At 45.3% G+C, this 19100-nt stretch overlaps 1 protein-coding gene across 4 annotated transcripts in view; it reads right to left on the minus strand.

Moving 5' to 3' along the window:
• The window catches only part of UBA1 (ubiquitin like modifier activating enzyme 1), a 155118-nt gene that overhangs the window by 56587 nt on the left and 79431 nt on the right, over nucleotides 1-19100 (minus strand). For all 4 annotated transcript variants that reach the window (XM_030193990.1, XM_030193989.1, XM_030193991.1 and 1 more), the window contains 2 exons: nucleotides 9197-9294; nucleotides 8935-9081 (listed from right to left, as the gene is read on the minus strand). In XM_030193990.1, coding sequence (XP_030049850.1) covers nucleotides 8935-9081; nucleotides 9197-9294 — 245 coding nt within the window. The remainder of the gene's footprint in view (nucleotides 1-8934; nucleotides 9082-9196; nucleotides 9295-19100) is intronic.

The following is a 19100-nucleotide window of genomic DNA, read 5'->3' on the forward strand; positions in this document are numbered from 1 at the left end:
ACGGCCGAGGCACTAACTATTCGGCATACACCTCACTTCAACCAGGTGAAGCCCTTACTAAAGGCCTTCAAGGGGGGACATGTATATTATGGGTAAAAATATGATCTATGAACCATGGTTAAGGCCTGTAAGAGCTAAGGCCTAACAGCATACAGGCTGACAGGCCTAAGTGTTTTGAGAGTCTCTTAGTTGACCTCTTTACTGAATCAGAGCTCATAACCTGCTGGCACCTAAGTAAACAACATCCTATATAATAAAACGCACCTCCAACATTCTCAAGCCGAGAAAGTGAAGCGTTCCTGCAACGTTCCGGAACTACATGTCGTCAATTGAGGAGATGTAGCCTTACAGACCACACGAATGCTTCAAGGCTTCACTTTCTCACACACACACACTCTCTCTCACACACACACACACACTGTCTTTCTCTCATTCTCTCTCACATACACACTCTGAGGAAAGGGGGGCATGGAACACGGAGGGAAGAGGGGGCCAAGAACTCAGAGGGGAGGAGAGAGAGGAGGGAGAGAGAGAGGGAGGAGGGCCTGCACTTCGGAGCCCCCCCCCACACACACTCACTGTCTCTCACATACACTCGCTCTCACACACACTCTCTCTCTCTGACACAAACACACATACTGTCTCTCTCTCTCTCTCACTCACACACACACTCCGAGGAAAACCTTGCTAGCGCCCGTTTCATTTGTGTCAGAAACGGGCCTGTTTTACTAGTAGATAATAAACAGTTATGCACCCTAGAGCAGAGTCAAAGGGCAAAGGCCATAAATCGTGAGGCCCAGGAACTTATGATCTGATAAGATGTCCTTGCGGGCAAACTGGCCTGGAAAAGGAGGAGACCATAAACAGACATGGGAATGTGGTTTTAACAGGTGAGAAAGACCAGATGGCATTGAAAGGAGACTGGATGATCAAGGGTAAGATAACTTATTGAAGGCTTGTAAATCATAGTTAAACACAAGTGTATAAAAACAGCGGTCTCAGTGAAAAAACAACAACAAGCAATAACAGGTAACTGAATAAGGATCAATATTAAAGCTATCTAAACACTTTGTTACTACCTAATTAGCACCTGGGGAGTTTCAGGACAATAACTGCTCACAAGTATTGAACAGGGCCTCAGGGCAGAAATATATATCCTCTGCACTCCCTAGCTGAGACGGGGGGGGGGGGGGGGGGGGGGGGAGAGGAATCCAGTACCTCCTAGCTGGATTTTGAACTCAAGGGCCAGAGCCCAGAGCAATAACTTTTGAAAGAATCTGGTCAACAGCAAGGCAGGATTCTTTTTAGCTTAAGCCCTGAAGAAAGCAACAGTCTTCTCTGCAAGAGCCTTAAAACACAGACCACCAACTGTGGGCCAAACAAGAATATAGTGTATGAAATTACTATAATTCAGATGTTTGAAAACCCCGTTTCACCATACAATGCCTGTCTTTTTTTTTTTTTTTTATTTAAAAAAAAAATCAACTCTTAATTAGAATCTATAGGAGCAGCCTCTGTTGTTCCCAGAAGGAAAAAGGTAAGCTCCTCCTCTCAGATCCTTCTTTAAGCAGTGGGGTTTTTTTGGAACATAAGCATTGCCATACTGGGACAGACCAAAGTATCAAGTATCCTGTTTCCTAAGTGGCCAACACAGGTCACAAGTACCTGGGCAAGATTCCAGAGTAAAACAGATTTTATGCTGCTTATCCTAGAAATAAGCAGTGGATTTTCCCAAGTCCATCTTAACAATGACTTACGGACTTTTCTTTTAGGAAACCAAACCATTAAACCCTGCTAACTGCTTTTACTATATTCTCTGGCAACAAATTCAAGTTTAATTACATGCTGAGTGAAGAAATATTTACCTTGATTTGTTTTAAATTTACTACTTAGTAGCTTCATTGTGTGTCCCCTAGTCTTATTTTTGAATAGTAAACAAATGATTCACATCTACCCGTTCCACTCCACTCAGTATTTATAGACCTCTATCATATCTCCCCTCAGCAGTCTTCTCCAAGCTGAAGAGCCCTAGTCTCTTTAGCTTTTCCTCTTAGGGAAGTCATCCCATGTCCTTTACTTTTGTCACCCTTCTCTGTACCTTTTCTAATTCTGCTATATCTTTTTTGAGATGCAGTGACCAGAATTGCTGTTGCATTATCTGAAAACATTCACTGTTCTCTCACCAGGACTAGATCAATGGTTTCCATACTAATCTGAGCTTTATATGGTTGATAAGTCCCCTTAAGCTACCTGACCCTGGTAATGGGTTCCTCAGCGGAAAGACAGAGATCTGTTATCACCATTATCCAATATGGAGATTTCTAGGGACACTCCTGAGCAGGTTGCTGGACTAAAGCAACCACCCCCATATACTTCTTTGCATCCAACATCCAAGTTGACACTTGTAGCAGTTCTAGACAGTGGACCAATGATCAAGAAGGGACTTTTGAAAAGGATGCATTTATGTTCAAGCTCATGGAACCACTGCTATAGCTTCCGCTATTAAGCCTAAGATTTGCATGTAGTCCCATGCCCATGGTGCTGGAAGGGCAGGATGACCACAAACTTGTCTCTACAATTTTAACATCCTGTGTGCTGAGGAAGATCTTGCACTCCACAAAGCCAAATTTTGCTCCTAAATGCTCTATAGATTGTCCTGGAAAGAGATCTTGTCCAAATTGATCACCCAGGTGTCCATCATTTTTAAGGCCTCACAACAAATATTAGCCCAAATCAACCAATTCTCTAAGCAGTGAAGAACTTTGATTCCTTCTCAATGAAGAAAGGCTGCCACTATTACCATTAGCTTAGAAAAAGGTCCTAGGAGCCGTCATCAATCCAAAACGCACTGTCTTAAACTGGTAGTTCTGCCCTAGAAATCACAAACCTCAAGCTTTGATGCAGATGCTAAACAGGAAAGCCTCCTTGAGGTCCAATAAAGCGAAGATACTTACCTGTAGCAGGTATTCTCAGAGGACAGCAGACTGATTATTCCCAACTGATGGGTGACGTCCGACAGCAGCCTCAGGATCGGAGATCTTGCTAGCAACAAAGTTTGCTAGCCCTCATGTGCACATAAGCGCACGTGCGACTGTCTTCCTGCCCGTAGCGTGAGCGTGCTCCTCAGTCAAGTAGAAAGCAAAGACAAGGGAAGACAACTCGAAAGGGGAGGTGGGCAGGTTTGTGAGAACAATCAGCCTGCTGTGCTCGGAGAATACCTGCTACAGGTACAGTGGTGGAAATAAGTATTTGATCCCTTGCTGAATTTGTAAGTTTGCCCACTGACAAAGACATGAGCAGCCCATAATTGAAGGGTAGGTTATTGGTAACAGTGAGAGATAGCACATCACAAATTAAATCCGGAAAATCACATTGTGGAAAGTATATGAATTTATTTGCATTCTGCAGAGGGAAATAAGTATTTGATCCCCCACCAACCAGTAAGAGATCTGGCCCCTACAGACCAGGTAGATGCTCCAAATCAACTCGTTACCTGCATGACAGACAGCTGTCGGCAATGGTCACCTGTATGAAAGACACCTGTCCACAGACTCAGTGAATCAGTCAGACTCTAACCTCTACAAAATGGCCAAGAGCAAGGAGCTGTCTAAGGATGTCAGGGACAAGATCATACACCTGCACAAGGCTGGAATGGGCTACAAAACCATCAGTAAGACGCTGGGCGAGAAGGAGACAACTGTTGGTGCCATAGTAAGAAAATGGAAGAAGTACAAAATGACTGTCAATCGACAAAGATCTGGGGCTCCACGCAAAATCTCACCTCGTGGGGTATCCTTGATCATGAGGAAGGTTAGAAATCAGCCTACAACTACAAGGGGGGAACTTGTCAATGATCTCAAGGCAGCTGGGACCACTGTCACCACGAAAACCATTGGTAACACATTACGACATAACGGATTGCAATCCTGCAGTGCCCGCAAGGTCCCCCTGCTCCGGAAGGCATATGTGACGGCCCGTCTGAAGTTTGCCAGTGAACACCTGGATGATGCCGAGAGTGATTGGGAGAAGGTGCTGTGGTCAGATGAGACAAAAATTGAGCTCTTTGGCATGAACTCAACTCGCCGTGTTTGGAGGAAGAGAAATGCTGCCTATGACCCAAAGAACACCGTCCCCACTGTCAAGCATGGAGGTGGAAATGTTATGTTTTGGGGGTGTTTCTCTGCTAAGGGCACAGGACTACTTCACCGCATCAATGGGAGAATGGATGGGGCCATGTACCGTACAATTCTGAGTGACAACCTCCTTCCCTCCGCCAGGGCCTTAAAAATGGGTCGTGGCTGGGTCTTCCAGCACGACAATGACCCAAAACATACAGCCAAGGCAACAAAGGAGTGGCTCAGGAAGAAGCACATTAGGGTCATGGAGTGGCCTAGCCAGTCACCAGACCTTAATCCCATTGAAAACTTATGGAGGGAGCTGAAGCTGCGAGTTGCCAAGCGACAGCCCAGAACTCTTAATGATTTAGAGATGATCTGCAAAGAGGAGTGGACCAAAATTCCTCCTGACATGTGTGCAAACCTCATCATCAACTACAGAAGACGTCTGACCGCTGTGCTTGCCAACAAGGGTTTTGCCACCAAGTATTAGGTCTTGTTTGCCAGAGGGATTAAATACTTATTTCCCTCTGCAGAATGCAAATAAATTCATATACTTTCCACAATGTGATTTTCCGGATTTAATTTGTGATGTGCTCTCACTGTTACCAATAACCTACCCTTCAATTATGGGCTGCTCATGTCTTTGTCAGTGGGCAAACTTACAAAATCAGCAAGGGATCAAATACTTATTTCCACCACTGTAAGTAACTTCGCTTTCTCTGAGGACAAGCAGGCTGCTTGTTCTCAGTGATGGGGTATCCCTAGCCCCCAGGCTCACTCGTTCAATGCCCACTGTGGCTCCGACTGGGCAAGTTGTTTAATCCTCTATTACCTCACATACAAAATAAGTACCTGTATATAGTATGTAAATTACTTTGATTGTAACCACAGAAAAGAGGTATATCAAATCCCATTTCTCCATTCTCTATATCACACCATTATTCAGGACAATTATTTAATTGCCCTTTCCCTAATCAGGATTACTTGATTTGTATTCCCTAATTCCATTCCAAGACATACTTCATTTGTGCCTGATGGTAGTACAATCTACAATTCAGAAGTGCTAGACCCCTCCTCCTTTGCCCTTAACATAGATTGCGCCACCCTCCCCCCCCCCCCCCGAAACAAACCATCCAATTAGTCACTGCAAATCCCTTAGTATTTTCTTGAACATACAAAAATATAACTGTTTGTAATGCAAAAAATATATTTTTTGCATTACAAACGGTTGTTATATTTTTGTATGTTCAATTAGCTACAGTTATTGAAAGTAAACCTTTATTTGTATTATGGTTAGTATTTTCTTGGAGACAAACAGCAAAATGTCCAGAAGACAGACACCAATTTTGGCATATTAATTTTAACTATTGCAAGCCCATGACAACAAGAAGTTCTTTATCAGATCCCTCATCACCCCCTTCTCCAGGTTGAAAGGGATTTTTCCCTCCTAATACTTTATTGCCCTTTCTGCCCACTTAGGAGCAAAACGTGTATGCAGCTGATCTCTGTCTTTACATATTCACATTTAGGGCTTCTGTTTAGTCAGAAATCAGTCTCTGGTCGTATTCAAATCTAGGCTACAAGCCCTTCTTTCTGAGGTTGCTTTAACTCCTATTTGCTTGTTCAGTACCCATGTCCGTTTTACCACCATGTGTCATACCCTTATCCCTTATTTGTCCCGTTTGTCTGTCTTGATTAGATTGTAAGCTCTGACAAGCAGGGACTGTCTCATAAGTGTTTAGTGTACTGTGCAGCACACATCTAGCAGTGCTACAGAATAAGTAGTAGTAATTAGAAGAGTGTGTGTCTATCCTTTGCCTCATCTGGTATCTACTCTCGCCTAACAATGGTTGTACACAAGTAGTAAAACGTTTTGGCTCCCATGCTCTACCCTCAGATATAAATTAAACATTAAGAATTTCTTACACCCAATTATGCGTGTCTTGCTCAGATACCCTCCCCTGCCTAGCATTCAATGCTACGTTAAAAAGTCTCCACTTAACTTTTGTGCAAGGGGAAATTGCAGTAACTCCCTCCCCATCCTGTCAAAAAAAAAAAAAATCAATCTCTTTTTGAAGCTTGGCAAATATAGATTTACAAATCCAATGGCCTTTCCTTGACACCTTCTCTCAGTGGCCTTAAATACCCTACCCCTGCCATCTTAGCCCCTGACTTCACCCCATTACAAGACCCCAGGACACTCTTTATGATAACTTCTCATCTGACCAAATGCATCTGCATCTCTTGTAGCATTGTTACATCCCAGCCTGGACATCTATAAACACCTGTCCAAGGAGCTGCAAAAAAGCGGAGCCCAGAATGACTCAGTTCTTTGGAAACAAAAGGAATTCATCTGGAACATCAGTATCATCAAAGTAATTTCTTCTTGATTGACTGTACACTTGTCCTTTAGATTGTAAGCTCTTTGAGCAGGGACTGTCCTATGTTAAACTGTACAGCGCTGCATAACCCTAGTAACGCTTTAGAAATGTTAAATAGTAGTAGTAGTTAGACCTTTTGTTCTAGAAAGGGAAGGAGGAGGAGGAATTGGGGTCAAGGTGGTGGAAAGCATATGAGAGGCAACTGTGACCAGGCAACAGGTGCCTTGACCATTGTGTGGGAGATTAAACAGATGTAATATATATTTTTTTTTTTTTGGGGGGGGGGGGGGAGGAGTTCAGAACACACCCCCTAAGTACCCATCTTTTCCTGGGTTAAGCATCCCATTCACATTCCAAGATCCTATAATCTTAGCTCACCCCTTAACCCTGTCACCTAACGCCCATCCTTTAACCACCTTTTATCCTAGGTAGGTTATAAGCAGAGGGAAGATGACAGTCCCTCATCTTCCCCTCCTTGTTTTTGGCCGATGTACATCTCATCTTCAAGTCCAATCTTCACCCACCTTTCCATGCTCTCCTCGGATTTTCACCCCATCCACACTCACTCCCCCTTCCAATTCCCTCATATTCAAAAGCCTTCTCGGTTAAGTTCTTCCCAGCATCTTGCACACTGCTCCTTTGCTGTTCAAGGCCTATCATCTCATTGTCCCTCCAGTTCCTCACTTCCTTTCAATGTTCAGCAAGTTTGTCACTTTCCTCTGGGCTCTCTCTGCTCTTTGTACTGACTGCTCTGTCCTTTTGCCAAATTTAGGTGGCATTGCTTCCTCCATGGACCTTTCTACTACTAATTAGCATTTATATAGCTCCCGCCTTTTTTGCTATGTGATCAAGAACAGGTCTGCAAATACAGCAATTTTATTACCGCCTGTGAAGAAACAGTGTTTTAAGCCTGTAAAATGTATTGGATATTTTCCTGCCTTAAATATGTCTGAGGTGTATTTCTCCTGTTTGGCCAGCAGATGGTGCATGTTCATGCTTAAAGCTGTTAGAGAGGACCGACTTCTCTTTCTTTTATTTGGCACACAGATAATAGGATGTAGTGATGTAACCAGTTTTTATTTGAAACTTGACTGTTCTGGGCTCTGATTGGCCTGCAGTTTTGGAATTACCCAGCAGATGCTGGCTGTTGATTCAGTCTGAACCTGGAAAAAGAGGGAGGCAGATCTCTTTGCTAAGGCTCTGTGAACAATTATATGTCCTGATCTTCCCAGGTACTGTTTAGACAGTATATAGATGTTTGGTTAGTTTTCTAATTGATCCATTTTTTAAATTACTTGTTACTGTTTGCTATTTGCACATTTTTGTCCACTGTTCAACATTTTTTTACGAGAACACACACAATTGTTTGTTCGCCCTGTCTGTCTGTCTAGACTGATAAATCCTGGTGGTTTGTGTGTTGGGTCTGCGAGTGCTTTCTGGGAACTATAGGACCACTGGGAGTGTGGCTCCAGTAACCTAGAAAATCACTGGGGATAATTTGGGAACAAAGACTCGCCCAGAGGTGGTTGTGACCCAGTCGATGGGAAGAGAGTGCACTAGTGTAGAGCACAAGCGGCAGATGTAGGCGGACCTGAGCTGTGCTGGGGATAGACCCTCTGAGTGGCCACGGGGTAACCCCAGGTGGGTAGTCTAGGCATTTCATGACACCGCCACAGTCAACATTTTAATGGCCTGCATCTGCACCACAACCATCATCTTATTTACTTCATAATAATGAGGACACAGAATAATATCCCTGCTCCTCTGGGCTTGCCTAGAGCTCTGTTCACCTTCATCTCGACATTGGTGACTATGCTATCCATGTAGGTTTCAATTTTAGGGACCACCTTGATTCGCAAACTAATTTCCTATGGCAATTCTCAAGCTCTTCCTGCTTTTAAATTGTTTTGCCGGACTGTCCAAATCCTTGAGTTTAACCTGGACTGCCCCCACCTCTTCTTCCAGCTTGTGCTCCACCTTCTCAACTCTAACTTCCCAGGTCCACAAGCTCTGCTCTCAGCTCCTCTAATTAAAACACACCAATTCTAGTTTACTTGCTGCTGATTTGCTCTTGAGCTCCCCAAACACTGAAGTCCTCTCTGGTTAAGCTGTGCCTCCTCTCGAGAAGCATGTTTGCACCCTACACCTCTGGCAGTCCTTTCTCTGACACCATTTGGCTCGTGGCCCCAATTTTATTGCTTTGTCTTTGCAAACGAAGGCACCGATCAACTCTGGGAAGCCCATTTAAAAAATAGGTACAAAACCTCCCTTTATTCTACATCTGATTGGAGCACTCACTCTTTCGTGTCTAGACAAATAATGTAATTTCCTCTTCCCCACTACATTTATCTTAAACCTCAGAACCACCTATAAAAGTCTATATGCTATGACTAACACAGTTAATTTACTGCTTCAACAGTAGCCTCTCCCCATACCTCATTCCGTGGCTTTGGTAGACGTCCATGCCTCTTGTGAAATTCATGCAGGCCTTGGAAGGCCACATGCAATTGTGCTGGATGATCAAACTTGGCAAAGTCAGTTATAAGGAACTCTGGCTCAGCTAAGGCATCTTTCATTGATTTCTAAAACAAAATGGTACAATCAGTGAGGTACAGAACAAATGAAAAAGTGGTGATCAGAAGGACCTGGTATCTTATAAACATTTTGAAATTAGAGAGGAGAAACAAAATCACTTACAAAGCTGATTTTCTTGGGCATCTTCACTTGACTGACAATACCCCCACGAAAGTAGTCAGAGAATGAAGTGGTGTCACAGATGCTGAAAGTATATGGACCTGAGGAGAGAAGGAAATTTTGGTCATATCAGAGCTGGAAGAAACATCAGGAGGTTACCCATAAACCATCCCTTGCCCCTAAGCAGGGCCAACTGAAACTAATCAATGAATTACACAAATTTGAGAAAACAAGGAGAAATTAGGTATTACCTGATTCCTTAGCATCCCTCCGGACCGGCCCAGGATTGGACTGATGGGTTGTGCACGCCTTCCAGCAGGTTGGGAGACTGAGAAAAAAAACTCTGACTCTAGCGAGCCAATAGGAGCCCTGGTCATGTGACCCTAGGCTCAGTATTTTCTCAGTCTCCCAGCAGGTAGGAAGTGAGCCCTTTAGTCTCTCTTTGTTATCTTCAAAACTTTTTATTTTGTCTGTCCTGAAATTTGGTGTATTTTAGTCTGTGCCAGAGGAATTCTTTGGAGGCTTGTTAGCATTTATCTTTTGCCTCAGGGGTGTTATACTCGGGTGTCCCGGGTCCCTCCCCCTTTCTTTCCTCCCCATCTCCCTGCTAAAGATCACAATTTTCAGGGAAGGGCCCCCTTTTGGCAAGCAAAGGGGCTGTTGCCTTTGGGAGAGGCAGCTACTACTATTTAGCATTTCTTTAGCGCTACAAGGCATACGCAGCGCTGCACAAACATAAAAGAAAGACAGTCCCTGCTCAAAGAGCTTACAATCTAATAGACAAAAAATAAAGTAAGCAAATCAAATCAATTAATGTGAACGGGAAGGAAGAGAGGAGGGTAGGTGGAGGCGAGTGGTTACGAGTCAAAAGCAATGTTAAAGAGGTGGGCTTTCAGTCTAGAGGCAGCCAGTTTAAAGTTTAAAAAAAAAAAAGGGGGGGGGGGGGGGGGACAGAGCTAAGCAGAGCTTCCCCATAGACTTAACGAGCACACAGCTCTGGTGTCTGTTTCAGTATCAGCAGCAGTGGATTAAAAAAAAAAAAAAAAAAAAAAAAAGAGACAGGAACGGAAAGAAAGACTGAGAATTTTAGTTGCTCTTCAGGAGTCTTTTAAGATCTCTTTTCACGGGTGTGTAGTTGGCTAATCGCTAAATTTTGTTATTTGTGTTTGGCGCGAACCATTCCGGCGCGTGCACGCGCGTCTCCGCGATGTCGTAGAAACTGAAGCGCTGCGCTGTCTGTCAGCGGCGGGGGGTTTCATCCGCCGGTTCTTGTAAATATTGTTCCTCTCCGACTTCCTCTCCTACAGAGGATAGAGGAACACGGGGGACCGGTAGTTCTGGTGGCACCAGACTGGCCTCGACGGCCTTGGTACGCGGATCTGCAATGTCTGTTGGTGGCGTCTCCCCTTCCGCTTCACAAAACTTTACTGGAGCAAGGGCCAGTTCCGCATCCAGATCCGGCTCGATTTTGTCTTACGGCTTGGCTCTTGAACGAGCCCGTCTAGCTAAGCGGGGTTTTTCAGCGACAGTGATTTCCACCATGCTTCGGTGTCGGCGGCGTTCCACCTCTCTCAACTATATTCGCACTTGGAGAATTTTTGAGGCCTGGTGTGCGGAGTTTGGTATTCTTCCTCTTCGGGCGTCCGTGGCTCAGATGTTAGATTTCCTGCAGAGAGGATTTGATAAAGGGCTGTCGCTTTCTTCTCTTAAGGTGCAGGCAGCAGCTCTTTCCTGCTTCAGAGGTAGGATTCGGGGTAAGTCTTGGACTAGTCTTCCCGATGTGGTCCGTTTTTTGAAGGGCGTCAGTCTTCTTCGCCCTCCGGTCAGATCATTTTTCCCATCGTGGGATCTTAACCTGGTTCTTACCACGCTGACAAAACCCCCATTTGAACTTTTGCGATCGTGGTCTTTGAAGGATTTGACGCTTAAGACAGTGTTTTTGGTGGCTATTGCCTCTGTGCGACGAGTTTCGGAGTTGCAAGCTTTTTCATGTAGATCTCCTTTTCTGGAATTTTCTAAGGAGCGAGTGGTTCTTCGTCCGGTTCCTTCCTTTTTGCCTAAGGTCGTGTCCCGTTTCCATCTGGCCCAGTCAGTTTTTCTTCCTGTTCTGGGGTCAGCCGCAGGGAATCAGGAGCAGAGACAGTTGCATACTCTGGATGTTAGGAGAGTGCTTAAAAGGTATCTCGCTGTTACGGAGGAGTTTCGTCGCACGGACCGTCTTTCTTCTGGTGGCTGGTCATCGTAAGGGGTTGTCGGCTTCCAAGCCCACATTGTCTAGGTGGATCAAAGAAATGATAGCGTCAGCCTACCTTTTGGCAGGTAAACCAGTCCCGGACTCTGTTAAAGCTCATTCAACTAGAGGGCAGGCAGCGTCCTGGGCCGAGTGCTCTTTGGTTCCACCGGTGGAGATCTGTAAGGCAGCGACTTGGTCTTCTCTCCATTCCTTTTCTAAACATTACAGGCTTGATGTTCAGTGTCGACAGGAGGCGGTCTTTGCGTCGCGGGTACTTTCAGCGGGCTTGCTGGGGTCCCTCCCGTAGGACTACTGCTTTGTTACGTCCCATCAGTCCAATCCTGGGCCGGTCCGGAGGGATGCTAAGGAAGGAGAAATTAGACCTTACCTGCTAATTTGCTTTCCTTTAATCCCTCCGGACCGGCCCAGGTCCCTCCCTTGGGCTATCTTTCTGTCTGTATTTGGATGTTCAGTTTATTTGTTTGCAGAGCAGTTTTTTGCTGGTTACATATGTTTGAAAATATAAATGATATTAAAAAAAAAAAAAATTAAGAGAAATCATTGCTCTCCTGTTCAGGCCATACCGCTGCCCTGGTAAGGGTACGTGGTGAGCCAATGCAGTCAGGCCATACCGCTGCTCTGGTAAGGGTACGTGGTGAGCCTTTTCAGTTAGGCCATACCGCTGCTCTGGTAAGGGTACGTGGTGAGCCAATGCAGTCAGGCCATACCGCTGCTCTGGTAAGGGTACCTGGTGAGCCTTTTCAGTTAGGCCATACCGCTGCTCTGGTAAGGGTATGTGGTGAGCCAATGCAGTCAGGCCATACTGCTGCTCTGGTAAGGGTACGTGAAGAGCCATTACAGTTCGGCCATACCGATTCTCTGGTTAGGGTTTTCGGTGAGCCATGATGATAAGGCCATACCGCTGCTCTGGTGAGAGTTGTCGGTGAGCCTTTGTTAGAGCACGTTTCCAATATGTGCTCCCTGGTTGCTTGAATTCCTCAGGGCACACACTGTCTTCTTCCCTTTTTTCTGCTTTGTTAATCAAATACTGAGGCTAGGGTCACATGACCAGGGCTCCTATTGGCTCGCTAGAGTCAGAGTTTTTTTCTCAGTCTCCCAACCTGCTGGAAGGCATGCACAACCCATCAGTCCAGTCCTGGGCCGGTCCAGAGGGATTAAAGGAAAGCAAATTAGCAGGTAAAGTCTAATTTCTCCTTCTTTCCAGTAGTCCTTCCCACAATTCCAGAACCTGTGGGATAGTTGTGTCCATCAACCAGCAGGTAGAGATAGAAAACTGAAAATTGGGCTGAGCTCTCTCTCTTGGCATTCAGTCCAGCTCCTCAGTATTTACATAGACAAGCAGTAAGGAGAAACTCAGAACACGCACAACCACCCTAAACTTGCTAACCTAATACTAACCAGACGAGCATGTGTGGACCTCTCTCATCTCTTGACAACCCACAGAAAATGATACATGCAGGAAGAACTGTGCAAGGAGAGAGTTATTTGACCCATTACTTTGCACTGACTAAACATGTTCGAAACCTTGGGCAGGCCTCTGGAATATCAAGGACGACTAACGGAAACAAAAATTATCAGGTAAGGCCTAATTTAACCTTCCATTACAAAGCTTCCCATAATTCCATAACCAATGGGATGTTCAAAAGCAATCTCTAGAATGGGTGGGATCCTGGCACCGTCACCCCAGGGGTGTAGCCAGACATCCAATTTTGGGTGGGCCTGGGCCCAAGATGGGTGGGCAGAGCTTCGCCCTGTCCCACAAGTGATTTGGTCTCTCCCTCTCTCGCCTGTATGCCATATGGTTTCTCAAACATCCCCCTCCCCCGCATACCTTTTAAATAGCAGATTTTCATCGGCAACGAGCAGCAACTAATACACACTGCTCATGTTGGCCTCACAGCCTTCCCTCTGATGCAACTTCCTTTTTATATCAGATGGAAGGCTCTGGGGCCAGTGCTAACAATATGTATCAGTTGCTGTCGGCGTACCTCAGGGTTCTGTTCTTGGTCCCCCTCCTCTTTTCTATCTACACTTCTTCCCTTGGTTCATTAATCTCATCCCATGGCTTTTCCTACCATCTCTATGCTGATGACTCCCAAATCTACCTTTCTACCCCTGATATCTCACCTTGCATCCAAACCAAAGTTTCAGCGTGCTTGTCTGACATTGCTGTCTGGATGTCTCAACACCACCTGAAATTAAATATGACCAAAACCGAGCTTCTCATTTTCCCCCCCAAACCCACCTCCCCGCGCCCCCCGTTTTCTATTTCTGTTGATGGCTCTCTCATTCTCCTTGTCTCCTCAGTTCGAAACCTTGGGGTCATCTTTGACTCTTCTCTCTCCTTCTCTGCTCATATCCAGCAGATTGCCAAAACCTGTTTCTTTCTTTACAACATCCGTAAAATCCGCCCCTTTCTTTCCGAGCACTCTACCAAAACCCTCATCCACACCCTAGTCACCTCTCGTTTAGACTACTGCAATCTGCTTCTTGCTGGCCTCCCACTTAGTCACCTCTCCCGTCTCCAGTCGGTTCAAAACTCTGCTGCCCGTCTCATCTTCCGCCAGGGTCGCTTTACTCATACTATCCCTCTCCTCAAGACCCTTCACTGGCTCCCTATCCGTTTTCGCATCCTGTTCAAACTTCTTCTACTAACCTATAAATGTACTCACTCTGCTGCTCCCCAGTCTCTCTCCACACTCGTCCTTCCCTACACCCCTTCCCGTGCACTCCGCTCCATGGATAAATCCTTCTTATCTGTTCCCTTCTCCACTACTGCCAACTCCACACTTCGCGCCTTCTGTCTCGCTGCACCCTACACGCCTGGAATAAACTTCCTGAGCCCCTACGTCTTGCCCCATCCTTGGCCACCTTTAAATCTAGACTGAAAGCCCACCTCTTTAACATTGCTTTTGACTCGTAACCACTCGCCTCCACCTACCCTCTTCTCTTCCTTCCCGTTCACATTAATTGATTTGATTTGCTTACTTTATTTATTTTTTGTCTATTAGATTGTAAGCTCTTTGAGCAGGGACTGTCTTTCTTCTATGTTTGTGCAGCGCTGCGTATGCCTTGTAGCGCTATAGAAATGCTAAATAGTAGTAGTAGTAGCTGCCTCTCCCAAAGGCAACAGCCCCTTTGCTTGCCAAAAGGGGGCCCTTCCCTGAAAATTGTGATCTTTAGCAGGGAGATGGGGAGGAAAGAAAGGGGGAGGGACCCGGGACACCCAAGTATAACACCCCTGAGGCAAAAGATAAATGCTAACAAGCCTCCAAAGAATTCCTCTGGCACAGACTAAAATACACCAAATTTCAGGACAGACAAAATAAAAAGTTTTGAAGATAACAAAGAGAGACTAAAGGGACTGTCTTTCTTCTATGTTTGTGCAGCGCTGCGTACGCCTTGTAGCGCTATAGAAATGCTAAATAGTAGTAGTAGTAGTAGGTGAAGATCTGCTATTTGTAAGGTATGCAGGAGGAACAGTTGTTGGGAGTTTTCGGCTGGTGGGGCTTGGGCTTCCCTGCCAGCCACATCATAGATGTGCTACTGCTGGGTAGGCCTGAGCCCAAAGTGAGTGGGCCTGGGCCCACCCTTGGCTACGCCACTGCGTCACCCTCAAGATCGAAGTCCAAAAAACTGGATTCTGAGCATGCCGCAACATCCATTCTATAGTGCTTGACAAAGGTATGCAACAACGACCACATTGCTGTCTTGCAAATATTCGGAGACACTAAGGTATTCTCCGCCCAGGATGTCGTACACCTCATAGAATGAGCCCACAAGGCCAGAGGAGCCTGCTTCACTGCAAGCAAATAAGCAGACACGATAGTCTCCTTCAGCCATCTAGCAATTGTGAACTTGGAAACCATGAGGTCAACTTTCTGTTTATCAAAAAGCACAGTCTATCCAATTTGCGAAACTTATTCACATATCTAATGAGAACTACACACATCAGGAAGCTTCAAGGAAGAATATCGAGCCTCTTTGTCCTCTCTGTGAAAGGACAGAAGCTCCACAGATTGAAATGAAATGCTGATACCACTTTTGGAAGAAAGCAAGGAACTGCACTGAGAGAGACTCCCTGCCTCCAAAAAGCAAAGAAAGGGATCCAGATGAAAGAGCCTAAAACTCCAAAACTCTATGTGCCAATGCAACAGCCACCAAGAATGCAGTCTTTAACCTAAGATTGTTCAAGGCGGCCTTCTAAAGTGGTTCAATAAGAGAATTCTGAAGAGTCCAAAGGACTAAATTAAGGTTCCATTATGGACACAGCATACGAAAGGAAGGCCTCAAGCGGTCCGCTCTCTGCAAGAATCAAACGATAACCAGGAGACCCACAAGAGACGTGCTTTGTAGTTGACCCTTGAAATAGACCAAAGCCGCAACGTGAACTTTTAAAGAACCCAACGCCAATCATTTCTAAAGACCTGCTTGGAGAAATGCTAGGATGTGCACGATCTGAGCAGAAAAAGGACGAAGTCTGTGCTCCGAACACGAGCCTTCGAATGTCCTCCACACCCTCACATACGTCATGGATGTAGAGAGTTTGAGCCTGAAGCAAGGTAGCAATGACCAAATCAGTATAACTTGAGCTCAGACAGTCAAACTCCCCGGAGACAACCACAGCACACCATCTGGCAACCAGCATCCAAGAAGCTGGAGTCCAGCAGCTGAGATTCCTGTAATGGCCACATATGAGCTTTTGCCCACAGCACCACTTCCATCACCTCCACCACTGACCCCAGAATCTGGACGTAGCAGACCCTGGGCCTGCCTTGACCGTGTTGAACAGAATGCCGAAATACTGCTGTGTCTGTGATGGATCACCCAACCCAACGACTGCAGAAAAAAAGAAAAAGATCATGAGAAATCCTCTCTTCCAACACCATAATGCCTGCTGACCTGGGGCCACATGCACTAAACTTAACGAGCCATTAACGAGCAAGTAGTAAACCGTGGCATGCACTAAATGCTTCTCCGAGCCATTTTCCGATCATGGTAGCAGCTAACGAAAACGGAATGCAGATGAGCAAATTAGTACCCCAATGTGTATAAATTGTATTGTAATGAGATGCACTACTGTTTTCCAATTGCCTAACTGTGGAAAATCTAACGGGAGGTCTGTACCTCTCATTGGGGCTGCGCAGCCTCTAAAAACTTCTATAAATGTAACAAAAAAAACAAACAAAAAAAAAAAATCAGGAAAAAAAATGTCCCAAGTGCTAGTCAGGGACGTCCTTCACTACCTAGCCACATCCAAGTGCTCATCAGGGCCATCCTTCTAAAGCGCCTAACATGGACGTCCTTCACTGAAACATTAAAAAAAAAAAAAAAAAAAAAGGACGGCCCTGACGAGCAATTGGATGTTTTCCCCCAGATTTGTGATGTTTTGTGATGGGTGTTCTTCTGTGAGGACGTCCAAATAAAAAAAACTATTTGGACGTCCCTTTCGATTATGCCCCCCCCTTCAGGTCTCTCTCCGCCAATCACAGCGCGTTTAGCTGTCACCGGTGCCAGCTAAACGCGCTGTGATTGGCGGAGAGAGACCTGAAGGGGGGGGGGGGGGGGAATAATCGAAAGGGACGTCCAAATAGTTTTTTTATTTGGACGTCCTTCGGCGGTGGTAATTTGGTGCAACTCTCACCCCCCCCCCCCCCATCGCCCCCAGAGCTGCACGTTCCCAGGGAGGAGGGTCCCGCAGCTCCGACAAGTGCTCCTCACGGACGTCCTTGGCATGCGCAGAGCAGCCAGCATAACACTTGGCTGCTCTGCGCATGCTTGACCGGCCGACTGGTTTCCAAGGGAATAGAGAATGCAAGTGAGCTACAACGAGCAGCTCATTTGCATTCCATTTCCTTGATGCATGGCCGTTCCCTACCGATTCGCTATGGAATCAGTAACGGAACGGCTCTTCCGAGGACTTTAGTGCATCTCGCCCCTGGTGTTATTTTTTGGAGTAGTAAGGCAGTTCTGGTTCAAGTGCTCTTTTCTGAGCATTGGAGAGGAATACAAAATGACTACATGAGTTTTGACTACATTTGAATACTATCTGCACTAATGCATGGAACGCTGTTTCCCATGTTAGACCCCTCTGAACACTGTGCAGGTAAATGCAGGCACTAGTAGGCCTCTAGCATCTGTGTTTACTTTTGAGCATCGTTCTGAAAGAAGAGGACATCTCTGTGGGTAAGTGACATTTTGTCCTCAGCTTGGTAACAAAGATTAAGGTTTAAAAGAGGAATTGTAGGATATTGATAAACTTTAAAATTTAAAAAAAAAAAAAAAAGGGGGGGCAAACTTCCATTAGCTAGTCTCCATAACCCTTTCCCCACAGTTTTAAAACTTGGAAGTTTCTGCCACAGCTTAGGGTTTAAAAGAGGAATTTAGGATATTGATAAACTTTAAAATTTAAAAAAAAAAAAAAAAAGGGGGGGCAAACTTCCATTAGCTAGTCTCCATAACCCTTTCCCCACAGTTTTAAAACTTGGAAGTTTCTGCCACAGCTTAGGGTTTAAAAGAGGAATTTAGGATATTGATACACACAGAATTAAAAAAAAAAAAAAAAAAAAAAAAAAAAAAAAAGGGCAAGCAAACTTTATTAGCAAGTCTCCATACCCTTTTCTCCATAGTTTCAAAACTTGAAGTTTCTGCCAAAGCATTAACAGACAGTCTCAACAAGGCACAGAAGAGCCCAGTTCATAGTAACATAGCAGATGACGGCAGAGAAAGACCTGTACGGTTCATCCCATCTGCACAATAAGATAAACTCATGTGTGCTACTTTATATATATATACCTGACCTTGATTTGTATCTGTCATTTTCAGGGCATAGACCGTAGAAGTCTGCCCAGCACTAGCCCCACCTCCCAACCTCTGCTAAGCTACTGAGGATCCATTCCTTCTGAACAGAATTTCTTTATGTTTACCCCATGCATTTTTGAATTCCGTTATCGTTTTCATCTCCACCACCTCCTGCGGGAGGGCATTCCAAGTATCCACCACTCTCTCCGTGATAAAATACTTCCTCGAGTCTGCCCCCTTCACAACCTCATTTGTCCTCTAGTTCTACCGCCTTCACCTGCGTTTCTCCTTTCCTCCAGGGTATACATGTTCAGGTCAGCAAGTCTCTCCTCATACGTCTTGTAACGCAAATCCCATACCATTCTTGTAGCTTTTCTTTGCACCACTTCAATTCTTTTTACATCCTTAGCAAGATAAGGCCTCCAAAACTGAACACAATACTCCACGTGGGGCCTCACCACCTCCTTTCTTCTGCTGGTCACACCTCTCTATACAGCCTAGCAACCTTCTGGCTACGGCAACCGCCTTGTCACACTGTTTCGTCGCCTTCAGATGCTCAGATACTATCACCCCAAGATCCCTCTCCCTGTCTGTACATATCAAATTCTCACCAACTAACACATACTTCTTCCATGGATTTCTACTCCCTAATTGCATCACTTGCATTGAATTTTAATTGCCAAATATTAGACTATTCTTCTAGCTCCTGCAGATCCTTTTTCATGTTTTCCACTCCCTCTGGGGTGTCCACTCTGTTACAAATCTTGGTGTCATCCGCAAAAAGGCAAACTTTACCTTCTAATCCTTCGGCAATGTCACTCACAAATACATTGAACAGAATCAGCCCTAGTA

Source organism: Microcaecilia unicolor, chromosome 2, assembly GCF_901765095.1.
Source record: "Microcaecilia unicolor chromosome 2, aMicUni1.1, whole genome shotgun sequence".
Lineage (NCBI taxonomy): Eukaryota > Metazoa > Chordata > Amphibia > Gymnophiona > Siphonopidae > Microcaecilia > Microcaecilia unicolor.